The sequence below is a fragment of the Aptenodytes patagonicus genome, chromosome 4 (genome assembly GCF_965638725.1).
Source record: "Aptenodytes patagonicus chromosome 4, bAptPat1.pri.cur, whole genome shotgun sequence".
Taxonomy (NCBI): Eukaryota; Metazoa; Chordata; class Aves; order Sphenisciformes; family Spheniscidae; genus Aptenodytes; species Aptenodytes patagonicus.
Genome location: NC_134952.1, coordinates 13,028,491 through 13,048,125, shown reverse-complemented (window position 1 = coordinate 13,048,125; position 19,635 = coordinate 13,028,491). Strand labels below are relative to the sequence as shown.

General features: G+C 40.4%; 1 protein-coding gene across 3 annotated transcripts in view; it reads left to right on the top strand.

Moving 5' to 3' along the window:
• TBC1D14 (TBC1 domain family member 14) overlaps positions 1–19,483 on the top strand; it is an 80,497-nt gene extending 61,014 nt beyond the window's left edge. For all 3 annotated transcript variants that reach the window (XM_076335895.1, XM_076335896.1, XM_076335897.1), the window contains 3 exons: positions 1,228–1,337; positions 11,940–12,198; positions 16,130–19,483. In XM_076335895.1, the coding sequence (XP_076192010.1) occupies positions 1,228–1,337; positions 11,940–12,198; positions 16,130–16,195 (435 nt within the window). In that variant the 3' untranslated portion in view covers positions 16,196–19,483. The remainder of the gene's footprint in view (positions 1–1,227; positions 1,338–11,939; positions 12,199–16,129) is intronic.
• The last annotated feature ends 152 nt before the right edge of the window (positions 19,484–19,635 follow it).

Genomic DNA, 19,635 nt, shown 5'->3' with positions numbered 1-19,635 from the left:
GCTAGCATGTAAACAGATCATTTTGTAAGTAGGACTGTAACTGATGGTTCAGAGATTTTATGTAACTTTGTATGGCTATTTCTGTAGAATACACCCATCTCTGATTGGCTTTTAAGCCTTATACTCTTACTGACTACTGGGTTCAATTTTTTATTTGCTGTTGTTTAATGAAGGTAGTCCATCATCTGTCACTTCATTCAGATGAAACAAAAAATTTCTGTAAGGACATTTAAAAAAACCTGGGAAACAAATCTGTCATCCTTTAAAAGGATTTCAGACAAAAGGCTCCTCTTTTCCCTTTACTGTCATGGTTTTTTGGGGAGAAGCATGCTGATACAACTCATACTTTGTAGTAATCACAGCCATTCTTCATTGCTTTTATTGGGATATTGTAATTAAAATTACTGAATTATTCAAGTACTTTGCTTAACTTTTCTCCCTATAGTATTAAGAGGACAGGGAGAGGGGGAGCTAAAAAGTCTTTCGTTTTTAACTCTTAGTTGGATTGGAAGATTTTCTTTTTCCATGCCCTCCATTATGAAATTTGACCTAAATATTCGAACTTTAAAATAACATGAAAGTCTTCGTCTTAAAAGGAGTACAGTTCGGGGGTTACAGTATCAGATGGGAGTTAGAATCTGTTTCTCTTGCATAGGTGTTTTGTCTTGATCTTTGCCTTTTCTTGTGTGAACTTCATCTCTCCCTCTTTGCAATAGAAATGCTATTATCTCATTTTAAAATGTATGGTATAAAAGAAGCTTTGTTATTAGAATATGATTTATGATGGGAGCCAATTGGACGCTTCACTCTTGCTGTGGACTATTAAATTATTTTAGTTCCGTATTTCATTTTATAATCCAGTGGGCCTTGGATTTTTTTCAGTGTATTATTAAATTACAGCCACAAGCATAAAGCACCATTCTGTTATCATAATTATTTTGAGAAATCAGCAAATATCTTCTCTCCTGCAGGTATTCTTCTTTCCAGAGGAAGCTGGCCAAGACCCAAAACAATAATTTATATTGTTTAGTATGAGAACAGTATATAGGGTGGATCTTAAACTCCATGTGCTTGCAGATGCTGTCCTTTACGTAAATGTTTAGCTCTTTATTGTATCATGTAATTCATACGATCCTGTTTTTGAAGAGCATTAATCCAACAACAGATAATACATTTAAGCCTATTAATACAGCTAACTGCTTTTTTCTCCCCATTGTATTTTCCCAGATGTTGACTTACTTTGCTGCATTTGAGGTATTCTTTGAAGAAAATCTGCCAAAGTTATTTGCTCACTTCAAAAAAAATAACTTAACTCCAGACATCTATCTTATTGATTGGTAAGACATTGAAAGTATAATTAATGTGCATACTAGCATATAGCTCCATGTCAGTAGTCATGACAGAAACTGGAGTGCTCTTACCTGGTTTAGTATTCTTTTAGGATAAAGGCTTTATCTTTTGTTCAGTAGTTGAGTTTGTCAATCCAAATCATTCCCACATGCTTCTGTGATGTTTAACGTTTGCCTAACCTTTATTATTTATTATTGTACTTCTGTTGAGTTTGAAGCTTATTTTGAAATACAGCTGTATAGCACTGTTTGTCCATATTTAGTGCATATTTGGATTGATCTGAGAAAATCTGTTAGTTTTTCTGCTTTATGTGCAGGTGTGTACCAGGGGTGTATATCCAGAAAGTATTGCTAGTCTTGTATTTGAAAGTTACAGTTTGTCCTCTTGCACAGAACAAGAAAAGAGTAGTTAAAACATAGTGTTTCTATCCATACAACAAAAAACTAGAAGCTACAGAAAAGCAAACACCTAAGCTTTTGTTGTCAGTTTCAGGATGATATGAAATCTTTTTTGTGAAAAATTGATTTGCCCTTAAATTGTTGACAACTTGTCTTGTTCTCAGGTATCTGACTAAATACCTTCAGTAAAAGATGGAATTCCCAGTAGTAAGAGCATTTTTTTCTGAGATTAATAAGTTTTTATTTTGGAAAACATTTGTACTGTTAATGCAGTTCTACCTGAACCAAGCTCTCGATAACCTGGTGATCTTTAAGACCTAGTTGTTAGCACTGAACATGTTCCTGATACATTAGACAGAAATCCATTCAAAGTAATTCAGTCCAATCCAACAGCTAGAAGTTTGAACACATGAGTTTTCATAGGATCATAGAATTGCTGGGGCATTGGAAGGGACCTCTGGAGGTCGTCTAGTCTAAACCCACTGCTCAAAGCAGGGTCAACTAGAGCAGGCTGTTCAGGAGCTTGTCCAGTCGGTTTTTGAATATCTCCAAGGATGGAGACTCCACAACCTCTCCAGGCAACCTGTTCCAGTGTTCAACCACCCTCACAGTGAACAAGGTTTTTATTTTCTTAGGTTTAAATGGAATTTCCTGTATTTCAGTTTGTGTCCATTGGCTCTTGTCCTTTCACTGGATACAACTGAGAAGAGTCTGGTTCTGTCTTCTTTATGCCCTCCTACCAAGTATTTTTACACATTTAGGTCCAAGCCATCTCTTGTCCCGGCTAAACAGTCCCAGCTTTCTCAGCCTCTCCCTGTGTATCAGATGCTCCAAGCCTTTAATCGTATTCATGGCAAGCTGGACTTGCTCCAGTATATCCATGTCTCTCTTGTACTGGGAAGCCCAGAGTTGGCTCACCAGTGCTGAGTAGAGAGGAGGGATGACCTGCCTTGGCCTGCTGGCAGTGCTGTACCTAATGCAACCCAGGAGTTTGTGAACGTTCTTTGCTGAAAAGGCATGTTGCTGAGTTAGATTCAACTTGTTGTCCGCCAGGACCTCCATGTCTTTTTCTGCAAAGCTGCTTTGCAGCCTGTTGGCTTCCCACATGTATTGATGTCCGAGCTTATTTCCTCCCCAGCTGCAGGACTTGGCATTTCCCTTTGTTGCACTTCATGAGAATCACGTCGGCTCATTTCTCCAGTGTCTCAAGGTCCCTATGGAGTGGTGTATGGACCACTTCTCCCAGTTTTGTATCACCTGCAAACTTGCTGAGGGTACAGTCTGACCCATCATCTAGGTCCTTGATGATGACATTTAAAAGTATTGGATGAGTATCAAACTCTGGAGTACTCTACCAGTGGATTAGCTGGAAGCTGTACTTCATGCCACTAGTGACAACCTTCTGAGCTTGGCAATTCCAGCCAGTTTTCAGTCCAACTCACTGTCCGTTTATCTAGTCCATACTTCATCAGTTCATCAACAAGGATTTTATGGGATACAGCGTTGAAAGCCTTGCTAACATCAAGATAAACAACGTCCATTGCTCTCCCCTCATCCACCAAGCCAGTCATCTCATTGTAGAAGGCTATCAGGTTGGTCAGGCATGATTTGGCTTTCATAAATCCATACTGACTTCTCCCAATCACCTTTTTGCCCATCATATGTTTTGAAATGATCTCCAGGAATTTTTCTTCCATTACTTTCCCAGGGATAGAGGTGAGGCTGACCAGCTTGTAGTTCCCTGGATCCTACTTCTTGAAGATGGGAGTGACATTTGTTTTCTTCAAGTCCTCAGGAACCTCCCCTGATCACTGGGACCTTTCAAAGATAATTGAGAGTGGCCTCACAATGTCACCAGACAGTTTGCTCAGCACTTACGTGTGTGTCTCACCAGGTCCCGTGCACTTTTATGTGCTCAATTTGTTTAAATGTTCCCTAATGTGATCCTCCTCCCCTAGGGTAGGGCTTCCTTGCACTAGGCTTTCCCACTGGTCTGGAGGATCTGGGATTCCTGAAAAGCAAGGCTGAGATGAAGAAGGCAGTGAGTACCACAGCCTTCTGTATGTACTTTGTCACCAGGTACCCTGCCCTGTTCAGCAACGGGCTCATGTTTTCCTGAGTCTTTTTTTCTGCTAATGTACCTGTGGAGAGCCCTTCTCATTGTCCTTAACATCCATTGCCAGATTCAACTCCAGATAGGCTTTAGCTTTCCTAGCCCCCTTCCCTGCATATTCAGACAATGTCTCTCTATTTCTCCAGGGTCATCTGCCCCTCCTTCAGCCTCTTGTATGCTTCCTTTTTATATTTGAGTTTTGTCAGGAGGTTCTTGTTCATCCATACAGGCCTCCTGCTGCCTTTGCTTGAGTTCCTTGATTTTCATATGCCTCTTGCACAGAGGATAGTGTAACATGGGCTTTGTTTGACTTGGCTTTTACACTGGGGTTAAATTTTAATGCAACATGAGTAGGAGAATGAGGGGGTGTGTAATGGATAGGCTCATTTCTCCCAACGTTTGATGGGAGAAATACCATTGGAAGGATTTTTATGACTGAAGGCTGAGAATATGAAACTGAACTAGATCTATGCACAGAGCAGGAAGATGCTAGAAAGAATACTGGAATAGGAGAGAAGGGAAGGAAGAGGGCAGAGGCTGGTATGCTCAATGATAAGAGGAAAGATGTTGAAATTATATTGCCTCAGACAATGTTGTGTAAAGCCTGTGTGTGGAGGAAGCAATTGAATAAAAGGGGTATCAGAATAGGAAGACTGTAAACGTGCTGGAGAATAACTGGATAGACAACATTAAAATCACCAGGTTATCTTTTTAATGGATTACTAGTTTAATATCATGCTGTCGTAAATAAGGTGATTTTTTTTAATGTAGGAGAGACTAAAACCGAGTGTCTTCATGGTACAGGCATGTTAATATCGCTCTGTTGTCTAACTTTGAGCTTTACGTTGTAAAAAAGAAATCCTGAGGAACAACACCAGAAACTGGAGATTTAGAAAAAGACTGTTTCGACAAAAGGTTGAAGGTTTACGTTCCCCTCAGCAATTTTGCTTTGATAGACTAGTCTTTATTGTATTTTCTTCAGTAAACATTTGTGATCAGCTGTTCTCTCTGAGCACATTTATAGGTTAAAAAAAAAACAGAAAAAAAAATGGGAAAAAAATGACTGACTTATGAGAAAAGAACTGAAGTGTTGAAGTCTGAGTGCGTGGGGCACATCAGACGCCCCTTTCGTTCCTTCTGTGGGTATCATTAAGAGCACTTGAAAGAAACTTCTGTCAGGAGTGATTGTGGATGGTGCTTCTCAAGGTCTTTGTACCAATGGACTGACAACCCTTAGCATTTCTTGCTTGACTACCTGCATCCATATTAAAGCTGTTTATTTTAATCCCAAGGACAATTTACTGTGTTCCTCCCCATCCCTAGAGAGTCAAAACACTATGATCTTGCACAGAAATGTGGGCTAGTTGAGGTGGTCCTGCCCAATCCTATATTAAACTGTTTTCACAGTTGTTTTGAGCTAGACAGCTTGTCCCACTCTGTCTTTAATTTTGTTAGACTGTGGAGTTGGTGTTTAACTGTGTAAGATTCAGGTATAATATTAAATATATATGTGTGTTTGTGCATGTGTATATAAGTATATGTATACATATGTGTGTGTGCATACATATATATACTTTCTACTTTAAAATACTTTGATCCTCTAGGAAGCAGATTTAGATTTTTAAATTTTTTTTTAAATGGCCACTGGAAACTTAACGAATTGGACTTTATATGTGCTGTCCTTCTATTACTTCCAGGAAGTAGTATAGAAAAGATGTAAGGAAAAATCAGGTGGGTCTGTGTTCTCACAAGTGAGTAACTATGAAAGCTAAGGACTTTGGAAAATGTTGTTTATAAGATTGCCTGTGGCTCATGGCTGACAGTGAATTTGCTGTAGTACAAATATCGCTCCAGAACTGTTTCCGGAAAGGTAAGAATGTGGTTTCCGTGTGTTTAAAGTCAGGGAAGAATACGGTACAGTGTTGCTCTGAAGAGACAGACCTTGTGGTTGTAGGTAAAAATCTCTGTGAAACAGCCTTGCTCTAACAACATTACTTTTATTTGAATGCGCATTTGTTCTGAGCTCCAAAAGGGATGCCTGCTGCTGTTCCGGTGGCTGGCATGGTTACTGTGCAGGCATGTGTGCAGTAAATCTCAGTTGGTGCCAGCTCTGGGAGGGCTCCAGTAGCCAGTGCTGCACAGACCAGTTGCTGGGAAACCCATCCTGCTCCTGCTGCAATTACAGTGGAATCAACTAGTCTCCTTTGTGCTGCTTCCTGTAACCAGTGCCACCGGGAAAGGCAGTAAAACTGGTATGCTTAAATCATTTTTGAAGGGATATATTCCAAGAAAAAGAAATGCTGTGCATATAGATGGGCCCAGCTATGCAGGTGATGCAGTGCTGCTTTGGGTTTTCTTGGAGCTGGTAGAGGATTTAGGGAGGGGACCCCTCCACCAGTTCAGTTCTACCACTGCCTTCTGTGATGGGACAATGCCAAGGACTTAAGAATTTAATTAAACGGTACAGTGGCATGATTATCAGTGGATACCTGCCAGAAGTAAGGCATCTCTTTTAAAAAGGACCCATGTGCATCAAGCCCAAACTCCAACTGATAAATCTCATGGAAAGAATTCAAAAGCCAGACAGGGTTTTACTTTTTTTGAAAAATATAAAGGGAATCAAGTGTGAGAGAGCTGTAAAAAGCAACGTGCAGTCAGATTCGCAGAGAATAGAGGGGAAATAGTGTGTCTGAATAGCCCAGTTTTGGCCTCTTGGCTCTGTCAGCTGATGTACCGCAGGCTCCTGGGAGCAGAGCAGAATGTGGATTTGCAAAGGACACATGCTGTCTATTTATGGCCTGCTGCTGCTATACAAACACCTCTTTATCCCTACTCAGAAAAATGATTTTGGCAATAATTATAGCCAAGGGCTTTGTTTGTACTGATGGATTCATCAATGGTTCTCCAGTATTGCATTGACTGCGATTGTGCTCTGTGAACGCTAACTTTCTATTGACACCATTTGCTTGTTACGATAAAGGTCCAAGCCGCTTTGTGTGGACGTTTGTAGTGGGCACTTCCAGTGAAGTGTTTATAAGCTTGCTATCTGTTACATTAAGAAAAACACAGTCCATGTCATGCCAGTAACTCTCCACCACCCCAAAAAATGAAGCTTAAGATGATGCTTGAAATGCATGCCTCCTTTTCAAAGAAAAAATGGACTGTAATTCTGTCCAAAGGTTTCTGGTGACATCCTGATTTTTTGAATTGGAGTTGTTACTGGACTCCAAAAGATCACAGTCCTTCAGCCCAGTTTACAGTGTGCTCATCTTTATGTCACCGCAGGTTAGGATGGAATCAAGTGAAATACTGCACTGCTGCATGGTACTACTAGGTGAGAGAGCAGGGCTTTTTGGGTGCTTCTGACTGGTTGGAAATTGCTCAGAAACTCACACAGTATTTATATTACATTGATACATTTTACAATGCAGTCAGATGTGCTGAGTGCTAAGAAGTTGCTCTGTTGCAGTCAGTATTGTATAGTAGGTAATATTTAAGTTTTCTTTTCCTAATAAGGAACAAAGTAAATTCCATTTTTTTTCAACTGTAATGATTTTAAAATTTGTACTAAATAAACTGTTACCAACAGGCTTCTTGCAATAACTCTAAAGGTGCTAATGAGAACAGAGGTGCCACTATACAATGAAGTATGCATGAACGCTTGGAAAGATGCAATCTTTGTCTCAAAGCAGATGTAGTTGAAATTGATACAAAATGTTACAACTAAAAATTAGTACCAGGATGAAGGAGGGAGGATCCAAGAATAAGTTTAAAAGGTGAATTAGTTCATCAGTTTCCACAACTGAACTCAGAAGTTGCAGAAATATTTTTGTGCTGTTACAGACATGGGAAGAGAATGTGTGGTGCAAGAATATATAAGACCTGATTTGCATCAGCGTTGTTGTGCGTGAGTTGTCAATCCAAAATCTGGCATACCTGTCTTCATTGCTGTTGCTAACAATATCTTATGAAGACTTTTTAATTAAAAAAAAGAAAGAAAAGAGGAAAAAAAAAGAAGGAACAAAGGAAAGAAAACACAGAGCCTATGATTATCGTGGTAACAGTGCTTTGCTTTCTTCATAACATTATGGTCACACGCTTTCCCTGCGAGTAGCAAACGAGCCAGGATTTCATGCATCTACCTCAAAGTACACTTGCATCAGAAGCACGTCTGGGAGGAGCAGGAGCATCTGGTACTTCATTGTTTTTTTTTTTGGGGGGGGGGGGGGGGGGTCCCCTCTTCCAAACAGCAGCCAGTAGCCTGCATGTTACTCTGACACTGGACCTCTCTGTGCTAGTTAGCTGCACCTGGGACTTCTAGTGAGTTGGAGGAGAGCTGCAGACAGATAATCATCCTGCATGCAGTACAGTGAGAGCAGATTATGTCCATGTAGTGTGCTGGCGCTGCTGAGAGCCTCTGCTGTTAACTGTTTTAGTCTAGCAGCTACTTTATTACTATAATAAATTTCAATTGTGTTTCAGACCAGTAGCTCAGATGTCTAATAAAAAAAGTCTTTCAGTAGGAAATGTTTGAAGGGAGCAAATGTTGTATCCATTCTTAGCAGTAATGATTCCTACTGTTGTTTCATTGCTTATTCTAGGGGGCCCAGTCTCCATTCTTGGGGCTTGATGCATTTAATTCCGTGCTAGTATTAATGAAAGTTAATTGCCTTGCAAATTTCCTGCAAATTGCACTTCCTTCCAAATTATGAAGAGATCAATGTCAAATACCTTATTTGATGTGACAGCTTTTTTGATGCGAGTAAATCTTTTCTTACAAAAAGTAGTGTTCTAATAAATAGTTCTGACTATTTCTTCTGACAGTTAATTTTCTGCATAGTTGCAGATTTAATACACGTGGGTTATTCAGGGTAGGTCTGAATCATGACAGAATAATAGCTTTTGTGAATAAAACCAGATCAAAAAAATCGGCATTGTTACTTATCTTTAACCAGCTCTAGTTTCTGGCTGAGTATTTGCCTGCTACTTGGTGACCAGGAAGGGACTCAGTTGAATTGCTTCCTCTTACACTGTTCTTTTTAAATGGAACAGCTGTTGCTGTTTCCTGTGCGCGTGTGTATATAGACAAAAAGTCTTAATTCTGCTGTGTAGGTGTTCTGTAGCAAGACATTTTTATATGGCATGTGACTGTACAAGAATGTTGAAAGAGTATACAAAGTCTGCAACACATGATCAGCCGATAACCCAAAAAGGGGGCTTTTATCGTGCTATTCTTATACATTCATGTATGTATGTAAAATACATATATGAACAGTAGCGGTTTTTTCATCCCAGACTCTACCTCTTATTTGCTTATTTTTATATTTCTAATTTAGCTTTTTGGAGAACGGAATTTAAATGATTTCCACTTGTTATAAAAACATTGCAATGAGATGTAAAAATAGAAAAAAGTAAAATCCTAAGGATCCTAAACCTGCAATTTACTTGTCACCTGAATTTGTGCAAATGGTTTAGTCTCATCTTGCTGCTTGTAAAATGAATATATTTTACCATTTTCCTAAAGTGCGCTGATTCACACAGAAGCCGGATACTTGATGACACATCGTTCAAATAATCTTATATAGTAAAAAGCAGATATTGCAGAAAACCTTTGATTTTTAGAATTTGCTGTGGAAATATATTCATTCATATTCTATACCTATATATGTGTATGTGTGTTTTATCTGTTCCATTTTTTTTAATGTCAATCCGAATTTCCTAAATGAAAAATTGGAGGGGATGGGGGGAGTCTTAAACACAAGAGAAATACTGTTCGATTCAGCATACTTGAAAAGAAATTTTGTGTTAAAAGATGTGGAAAGGTTTTCTTTAAATGTGAGGCTTTGCTGACCTCTGCCGGAGAAAGAATTCTTTGCAGTTTTACGGAGATCTTTTATGCAGTGCATCTGTGGAGAAATGTTCTCCCTCTAAATTCTGAAGGAAAAAAATCATGTAACTCTCTTCCTTCTATACTATAAAGTGATTCCAGGAAACTTAATTCTCTTCACTTGCTGCTACGAGGTTGTTAGTGGCAATGTTAGGACCTGTTAGGCAAGTCCTGCTTGACCAACCTGATCTCCTTCTATGACCAGGTGACCCGCCTAGTGGATGAGGGAAAGGCTGTGGATGTGGTCTACCTGGACTTCAGCAAGGCCGTTGACACCGTCTCCCACAGCATTCTCCTAGAGAAGCTGGCGGCTCACGGCTCAGACAGGTGTACTCTGCGCTGGGTCAAAAACTGGCTGGACGGCCAGGCCCAGAGAGTTGTGGTGAATGGAGTTCAATCCAGTTGGCGGCCGGTCACGAGCGGTGTTCCCCAGGGCTCAGTTTTGGGGCTGGTCTTGTTCAATATCTTTATCAATGATCTGGATGAGGGGATCGAGTGCACCCTCAGTAAGTTTGCAGACGACACCAAGTTGGGCAGGAGTGTTGATCTGCTCGAGGGCAGGAAGGCTCTGCAGAGGGACCTGGACAGGCTGGATCGATGGGCCGAGGCCAACTGTATGAGATCCAACAATGCCAAGTGTTGGGTCCTGCACTTTGGCCACAACAACCCCGTGCAGCGCTACAGGCTTGGGGAAGAGTGGCTGGAAAGCTGTCTGTTGGAAAAGGACCTGGGGGTGCTGGTTGACAGCCGGCTGAATGTGAGCCGGCAGTGTGCCCAGGCGGCCAGGAAGGCCAATGGCATCCTGGCCTGTATCAGAAATAGTGTGGCCAGCAGGAGGAGGGAAGTGATCGTGCCCCTGTACTCAGCCCTGGTGAGGCCGCACCTCGAATACTGTGTTCAGTTTTGGGCCCCTCACTACAAGAAGGACATCGAGGTGCTGGAGCATGTCCAGAGAAGGGCAATGAAGCTGGTGAGGGGTCTGGAGAACAAGTCTTATGAGGAGCGGCTGAGGGAACTGGGACTGTTTAGCCTGGAGAAAAGGAGGCTGAGGGGAGACCTCATCGCTCTCTACAACTACCTGAAAGGAGGTTGTAGCAAGGTGGGTGTCGGTCTCTTCTCCCAAGTAACTAGCAATAGGACAAGAGGAAACGGCCTCAAGTTGTGCCAGGGGAGGTTTAGATTGGACGTGAGGAAAAATTTCTTTACTGAAAGAGTGGTTAAACATTGGAACAGGCTGCCCAGGGAAGTGGTGGAGTCCCCATCCCTGGAAGTATTTAAGAGACGTGTAGATGAGGCGCTTAGGGACATGGTTTAGTGGGCATGGTGGTGTGGGGTTGATGGTTGGACTCGATGATCTTAGAGGTCTTTTCCAACCTTAATGATGCTATGATTCTATGAATGAAAACTGCTCTGCCTTGTAGCGAAGTGTTGGATAGAGGAGGGAGTAGGGAGCATCTTAGCGTTCCTGGCTGCAAGGCTGTCAGCATTTTGATGAAGGAACAAATGTGCTCTTGGCAGTTAAGGAAAATGCAGTTTTAGCAACTGGGAGGAGGTTCTTGCTTCTGCTGTTACCTTTACTATTTGGCAATTGCATCCATTTAAGCATGCTGAGCCACCATCTCATCACAGCTATCTATGCATGCTGTCTGGACATCTTGCATGTTTCTCTCAACTCACTAGAGTTTAAACTGATCTTTCCTCCAAAACTTGTGCTATTATTACTTTGCCAGTCAATCAGGCCTGGAACACAGTGTTAATTTTACACATCGCCTTCATCTGATCCACAAAATTCCCTTTGCAGTATGTCTTAAGATTCAGCTCTTTGTGTTCTCACAGCTAAAATTGCATTAGCCCTCAATTCTGAAGTGATGATTGAGTATGTCTTTGTCTATACCTGTGGCCAGCGCATGTCCATCATAAAACCATGTAATTGTTTCTTCTGGTGTGACCCGAGAATATTGAACTTGGAGACCCAGATTGATAGCAAGATGCCTTAACTCTTGTACAATTTTATGTTGTTTCATGTATTGCTATGCAGCAACTAATAGAAGTACTTTTGAAATAAAAAAGTATTCAGATACAAATATTTGAGAAGCCTCAAACTTAACAAATAATCATTCTGTGTACTTCTGTGAATATCCAAGACGTTTTTCTTGTGCAGTAACTCTGAAAATTTTACTCTGTTTTTCAGGATATTCACATTGTACAGCAAATCTTTGCCACTAGACTTGGCATGTCGTGTCTGGGATGTGTTCTGCCGTGATGGGGAAGAGTTCTTATTCCGTACAGCCCTGGGAATATTAAAACTTTTTGAAGATATTTTGACCAAAATGGACTTCATTCATATAGCCCAGTTTTTAACAAAGCTACCAGAGGACTTGCCTTCGGAAGAATTCTTCACATCTATTGCTGCCATTCAGATGCAAAGTAGAAACAAAAAGTGGGCTCAGGTAAACAGGATGTTGATCTTTGATAACAGATGATTGTACTGTACTCATGAAAACGGGCTTTGGCAACATCTGGAAGAATGTTTTAGCAGAGCTAGTGTTTGATTTTACGGGTAGGTAGGTGGGACTATGTAGCTCACTTCATGCCTTTAGTATACATTCAGGTGAGTGGATTCCCCGAGCTTTTTCTCCTCTGGAAAAAGAGAGCTCAGTCGATATTCAAAATTGAAATGTTGGGTGGAGTCAATGAAGTAAAGTATCATATGACTTTTTTAACTTGTTAACTACAAAGGCTGCTAGCAGCATTACAACTTGATATTTAAAAGCAGAAATTGGGAGAATTTCTTCTCTTTGGGAGAAGATGACAATTTGTCAGGACACATCACCATACAGTCATTATCTTAATATCCTTGAGCATCTAGTTTGCCTAATTTGGGGCTGTAAAGAAGTGACTACATCTCTGACTTCTTCACTGGAATTTAGCACTGAAGCCTTTACTTCAAAAATTGTAGTCTCATCACTATAATTTCAACTAAATTCCAGCTTAAAGAAAAAAAGGTGGAAGTGTGTCATCCGAATGTGGAAATTAAGTGGCTGGAGAGTTAGGTCAAATGTACTCCATACCATTTGAAGTGTAAACTTCATTTTTTTTCCTTCAAAGCAGTAATACAGCCTGCTTCATGAAACATGCTGTAATAGAGCTCTGCCCAGTTTATCCATTCTTTTTTTGCAGTGAAACTGAAAGGTGTCGTTAAACGTAGTGGTTATGGGAATTTTTGGTTCTTTCCTGGAGTAACAGTCTGCCTGTAGATGGGGAGGACTGCCAGCTTGCTATTTGAATTGAGAATTTCTAACCTTCGTGGTAGGATTAGATTATAGCCTTCTGAGCCTTATCTTGTATATAAGGGGGAGCACAACCTGCACTGCCCAGCTAAGAGCAGCACCCTGCCAGCATTTCCTCCCTGACACGGCTTTCCTCACAGCTTATTTTGCATTTACCTTCTGGTCTTGGTCATAAATTGCTAGTACAGATCCAGCTTTGTTTCTATCCTTAAGAACATTTTTCAGCCAGCAATGTCTCTACAAGTAACCTCCCAGTCTTGTTCCTTGTTCAGATGGTTCCCTTTCTTTGAACATGTCTTGTGTGGATGAGGATCACATACCAAATCAATTCTTAGCCTACTGCTGCTTCCTTTGCAGAGAAGGGGAGATAGTGGTCCTGCTTAGCCAGTGGTTTTCAGTCTGACACCTGTGAAGGTTTAGTGGTGATTATCACAACAGGAGGAAGACTTCAAAGTAACCTAGCCCAAGCAGCCTTCCTCAGTCTCCTCATCAGCTTAATTCTGACTGCGCTGGAATTTCCAGTTGTTTTCTTTTGTTGTGGCAAACTGAAGAAAAAATGCTGCTGAACTGTGGTGCAGATAGATCTCAAAACACAGTTAGCACGCTGTAGGGTTGGTATTGGCTGACCTCTTAACCTATCTTGACTTCTGCACCAATTGGCTTTCTTTACCAGATAGTTCCATTGCTGAGTAAATTTCCATCAGGAAAGCCTCTTCACTCTAGCCTGCCATGCTTTTCCAAGCCAGAGAGTGGGTAGGGGCTATGAGTTTGCTCACATTGTGTACTTGCTGGGACTCCTCAGTCACTGAGGTACCGCTGTTGGAACCAATCTAGAAACATTAACAAGACAAAGAGTGTATGGGATTATGTTTTCTGTTACTAAGATGCTACCTATGATGACCTCTCATCTCTCCTCAGGGTTTTAAAGTTCACCAGGATGAGTTTGGACTGAGAAACCTGAACTTTGCAGTTCTAGGACAGACAGGCTTTTGGTAGCGTGTGACTTGGTTGCGCAGGTGGACTCATAGCAGTGCTGGGGCTGTGGCAGCATGCACCCACACAATATGCTTGAGAAGTCTGGCTGCAGTTGGGATGCTCCCTAGCTGGATAATTATTTCTGACTATTGTTGTAGGAGTCAGATGCTTTTCTGTAGTATCCGTGTGTTTTCTGTAGGGAAATACCTTTTCAAAGTAGCAAAGTGAATGTCCATTGTGATGGATGCACTACCTTTAAGATAAATTCTAGGTGGACTGACTGACCAGGGGCACTAGTTCCCAGACGATGCAGAGTGCTCTTGAGCTTAGAAAAGTGGGCTTTGTGTTCCCATCTCTAGCATCATCTTGTTTGGTTACAGTAACTGTACTGCATAAGCAAGCAGCAGAGCTTGAGGTACTATTTCTTTGTAGGAGTATATTTGGTCAAATTCAGCTGCACGTCTCAACAGTAGGTGTATTTGGCACTCAGAAAAACACCCGTATACTGAACCTTTCATCTTGCTGTACCATGGTAATTATGGTCCTGGTATCCTGTGGGTCACATTCTGGCATAATGATATATGTAGGACCACACCTAAATGTTATGGGCTGCTTATGAATCCAGATCCCACAGTCCTGGTTCCCTCATCAGACGAGTTGGTTTATGTTTTCCATCTCACTCCATTTTCCTTTGGTCACTGACAATGTGATCAGGAAACTAAAGACTGAAAGGAGTCCTGGTAAATCACAAACATGGCACTTTGGATAACAAGGACTCTGGTTATCAGTAGGAAACCTGCAAGCTCTGTTTTTCTTCTGGAATTACCTACAAAGAACTCCAGGGCCTTGTGCGAATACAGCCTTAGCCTGAAATGTGAGTGGCTGTTGATACACCCACTGCTTTGCCATCGACAGCAGAGAAATAGAGATGGTAGAACAGACTACGCTGTTGGCTTAGCATTTCTGTAATCTCTATGCTTCGACTCTTAGCTCCGTAAAGTTTTCCAAATAACTAAAGAATCTGAGCTCTGTTAGTTGGCTTAATGTCTTATGTTTTTCTGCTTTTCTGGACCAGTATTTTGGTGTCATTCTCTGGTTCCTTAAAAAGGTTAACTTTTTTCCGCCAAGGACACTGTTGCTATGGCACTTGAAACTCTCATAATGCCATTTGATTGAGGAGCTGTTGATTTACCCTGAATCTCTGTGAAGAGGACCTCACTGAAATCTGTCTCCAATTCTAGAAATTGCTGAACAGCCAGCCAGCTGTGGCTCTGTTCAGACCCATGTTGAACTCTTGTTGCAACAGCTATGGAGGCTTTTGCATGGAAGCATAGGCAGTGTTGTGTGATTGTCCTGTGAGTGATTTAGACACACCTCCTGTTAATTCTGATGGTGCAGAGGTTTGTTTGAAGTCGGTCAGAGAGAGAAAAGAAGGCTGCTTACTCGTAACTGCAATTCTTTGAGATGAAATGTTGCTCAGTACATTCAATGCCGGGGTGATTCTTGGGGATGCTGCTGGACTTCTTCATCAGAGACTAACTATAGGGCAGGGAGCATGTTAAGCAGCATGAGAAACTGGCTGTCATTGTGCCCTCTACACGAGGGCTAACAAAACAAAATCGTGCATTGGATAACAGGAAATACAAATGTTCAGTGTGGATGCAAATGCGGACTTTTTGCTTCAGAAAAAGATGTAAGCAGATCTGGAGGCAGTGATGTGCTCTAGACAAGCACCAGTCAGCGCTACAGTAATCTTGTCCTGAACTCTTAGGTAATGTCATATTGCTCAGGCTGCTCACTTGCTGTGTTTTTAGACAGTCCATTTATCTTGAGAATTATGACTTCCCCTCAGACAGTGTCCTTTAATAGTGCTAGACTTGTATAATCTGGGTAAGAATCTCATCTCCAGGCTTCAAAAGTGTGTGTTGGGGGGAGATTGAATTTAAACCTTTGTTAAATCCATTTGTTGGATACAGAGTTTCTGTAAATTTGATTACGTTTGATGGTTAAAATAGTATTGCTCAGAGATAATTAAATTGGAAACTCTTCAGACAGTGATTTATTGAGTCACTTTTAAAATCTAATACTTTTTTCTCTTGTTCCTTGAAATGTCTAGATATTGGCTGCTCTGCAGAAAGATAACCGGGAAATGGAAAAAGGAAGTCCTTCACTCAAACGTTAAAACTATGATTGCCTCCGGTGACTCACGGGAAAAGAGCTAAAGTGGCAAAAGTATTGAGTACTGTTTGACATGTATGAGCCTGCAAATTAAAGTGTTATTTCAGAGTTTTGTTTAGTAGTAGGATAGCCTCAAAGGGGAGAGAGGACAAAAGAGAAGGAGAGGAGAAAAAAAAAAAAGGAAGGAAATCAGGGGATGAAACCCTTGAAGTGAAACCTAGGCTTAGCCTTAAACTTTTAGTGGAATGAGCATTTGCTGTGGACAGCGTTACACATTCTGTACTTCTGATGAGGGCAGTGAAACTAAAAAATACTGTGTTTTTTAAATTTTTTTTCTTTGATGTTTTAAAAGACTGGGCATTCAGCGATGTTGGTTGCTTTGAAAGCTATTCCCCAGTTTCATTCTTCGGCAGGATATATTTCCCATACCCATAACAGTAGCGGGATCTGGATTTTAAATAACTGGTGCTGGAATTTATAGTTAAATGATGTAAGGACCATTTCTTTAGAAATGTTTCTTGTTTTATAGGCTGTGGGTCCCATTTACCAAAGAAATCACGTAGACATAGAACTACATTCCATTCTTTAACAAGAAAAAGTTAAGTAGAAAATAAACTTGGAAGAGAAGTCAGGCTAGCAGTGCAAAACCAATTATTCTTCAAGATGCCTTGGAAATCTAGGTTTCCAATCTGAATGCATATGGAAGAAGTTCCATTAATCAGACTAGATTCCAAACTCACCGAGGGGTTTCTAATATTAAGCTGGCTTCATTTTCCAATTGTACTCTTTCCTCTGTTTAACGCAGGGTCACGTACTACGTACTACTACTAATGTATGTTTCCATATCTCCCTCTTCTGGGGCAGTGCCGTTTCGGGGTGTTCTTGCCTACCAGCTACTTATTCCTGTGCCGCCTCTCCAGTCATGCTGATGAAACTGTGGGCTGAGCAGATAAATGGAGAAATGGTTAAAAGCAATTTTATAGTTACTTTAAACCCAGCTCTGCCTACTGGCAAAACTGAGGAGGAAGGGTGTAGGGGAGAAGTTACGTAAGCCAACATTCCTGCTGAAAAGAAAAGGTTCTGTGCGATCTCCTGAAGCTGCTGCTGCCACAGTGGGAAAGCGTTATGTGGAGCTGATCTGTATGTAGTGACAAGTGAAAGAAGTTGGGGAATGTGCCAGACAAATACTATCGGGATAAGTACAAGCTGTCATTTCCTAGCGTTTTATCCAGCCTCTCATACATGGGAGCAAGTTACAGAGATGGTAAACTGTGGTTGCGTAATTCTGTTAGACAGCTCAGATCCCCTCTGCATTCAGATGAATGTTGAACTGTAAATCATGAGTGCCTCTGATTTACAAGAATGTTTATTGTATAGTGTAAAATCTATTTTATAAATAATGATGATCATTGAAAAGGGAAACTACCTGAAGCAATATTTGTGTTAACTGTAAACAGGCGTTACTAAATCCTCTGGCTATATGGTCAGCAGTTTCCCAGTGCTCTTCAGTCTGTTTTATGCTGATTATTTTGGCGTTGTCTGAATAAAAAAACCGAGAATAATAGTTGCACACTGCTCAACTCAACATACAATGTAAAGGACTGTGGGACATAATCAAAATACTGTCCTTTAGTACAAACATAGTTTCTACAAGGGATAGTTTGATTGTAATATTAAAAAGAGAGCAAGGTTCCCTAGTAAGTGAGGACTCATAATCACTTTGGAGGATGTGTAATGCAAATGCAGCTTGCAAGTCTGATACCTCATTGGCCTCTCTTCCTGTCCACTTTGTGTACCTGGCGTAATGGATGTGGTTTTTTGTTGGCCATCTTAATTCCTCCATAAGACTTCTTCTAGGTCATCACTTGCTGAAAATAGACATCAAGATGTTGATATGAAACACATGTTAATTCTCCCAGAATTTGCATTGCTTTGGTCCTTCAGTGACCAGTACTTGCATGCTACGTTGCTTTGAAGTGCAATAGAAAGCTGGAAGGTCAGTAAGTGTTTTTTAATATTACTTTTTCTATTACTACAACAAATATGCCTTTCCGTGAAGGATATGAGAGGCCTACCATCTGAAACATTTGCACTATGCTTTGAAACGGTTTATTAAACACAGAGACAACTTTTTCCTCGGTATTCATTTTTAGGTGGTACTGTAACTGGCTGTGTGATTTAAGTCTTCATTGCAACTAGATTTGTATTTCCTTTTAAACCAAGTCTACAAGCGTGGCTCATTTGTCTGGTTAAAATGCATTCTTTAGCCACTAGGTATCTTTGCAGCCATCAACAGCCTGTTCTCCTTTTTCTCTTCTGAATAAGATGTTGAATGTAACAGTGAAAATGGGCACAGTTGTGGGAAAAAGGCCTGCTGCAATACACGTGCACTGTTTGTTACTTGCAAACGTAATTATTTTGTTCTGTGATTTGATCTTTCTGTTCTTAGAAGATGTATATATTTTCTAACTGATTTCTTTGTGTATATAAGGTGTGTTCTTTAATGAAAAGCAATGCAATAAGGAGCTTTGCACAGTTTGTTTTCAAACAAAATACATTTTTAAAAAAATCACCTGCCTAAAGATGCAATTGTTTCAACTTCTCAGTAACTTGATTTGAAGGTAACGCCTGAATTTTGCTAAAAACAGAGATGAGTAGTACGGGCATAGAATTACTTGCCACTGAGCTTTTTAAGTTTCTTGCAGCATACCAAATCTCTTAATTAGCTATTAAGGAAGATTTCTGTAATAAATTCAGGGATTGCATAAAAAAAATTTGACCATTTTATTGTTCAGGTGCTTGAGAGTATCTGTAACATGATGTGTGAGATTTTCTTTCATTAAGCAAGTGTCCCTATCCAGCAAACTTCCTTTTCTTTGTGGGTTTAAGGAAAAATAAAAATGCTGCAATACATCAGAAGACTGCAACTACCACTGTACATGCAGCAGATTAGAGAAACCAGAAAACTTCAACCAGGTTTGGAATTCTGTACGACCTGCACTTTATAATAAAGCCGTTTTGCAACTTCGATCAGCAATCAGTCATTAACGTTCTTTCATTTAGTAAACAATTTCATTTGGGAAAAAAGGTACCTTGTTACAGCTTATTTTTGAATGTTTTAAAAAGTAGGTTGACATATAGAGAACTGTCGATACATCCCCTGTACCTCATGTTTAAATTGGTTTTATGTAGTTACCAAGTTTGTTCTGTTTAGATATGTTTATCAAACCGGAACTTTTTTCAACTGTAAATATATGGTTTTGTTAAATAAAGTCATGTAAAGTTATCTTAATCACCTATTGTCAGTGTAATTCAGAAGTTAAAAATTCAAGTACCTGTCTGTTTCTTCACAGGCGGCTTTAGCAGTTTTTGTCTGTCCAAAATCAGAACTTTGGGACATTTAAGTATTGCAGGTGGAGGATTTTTTGGTGATGCTTATGGTGC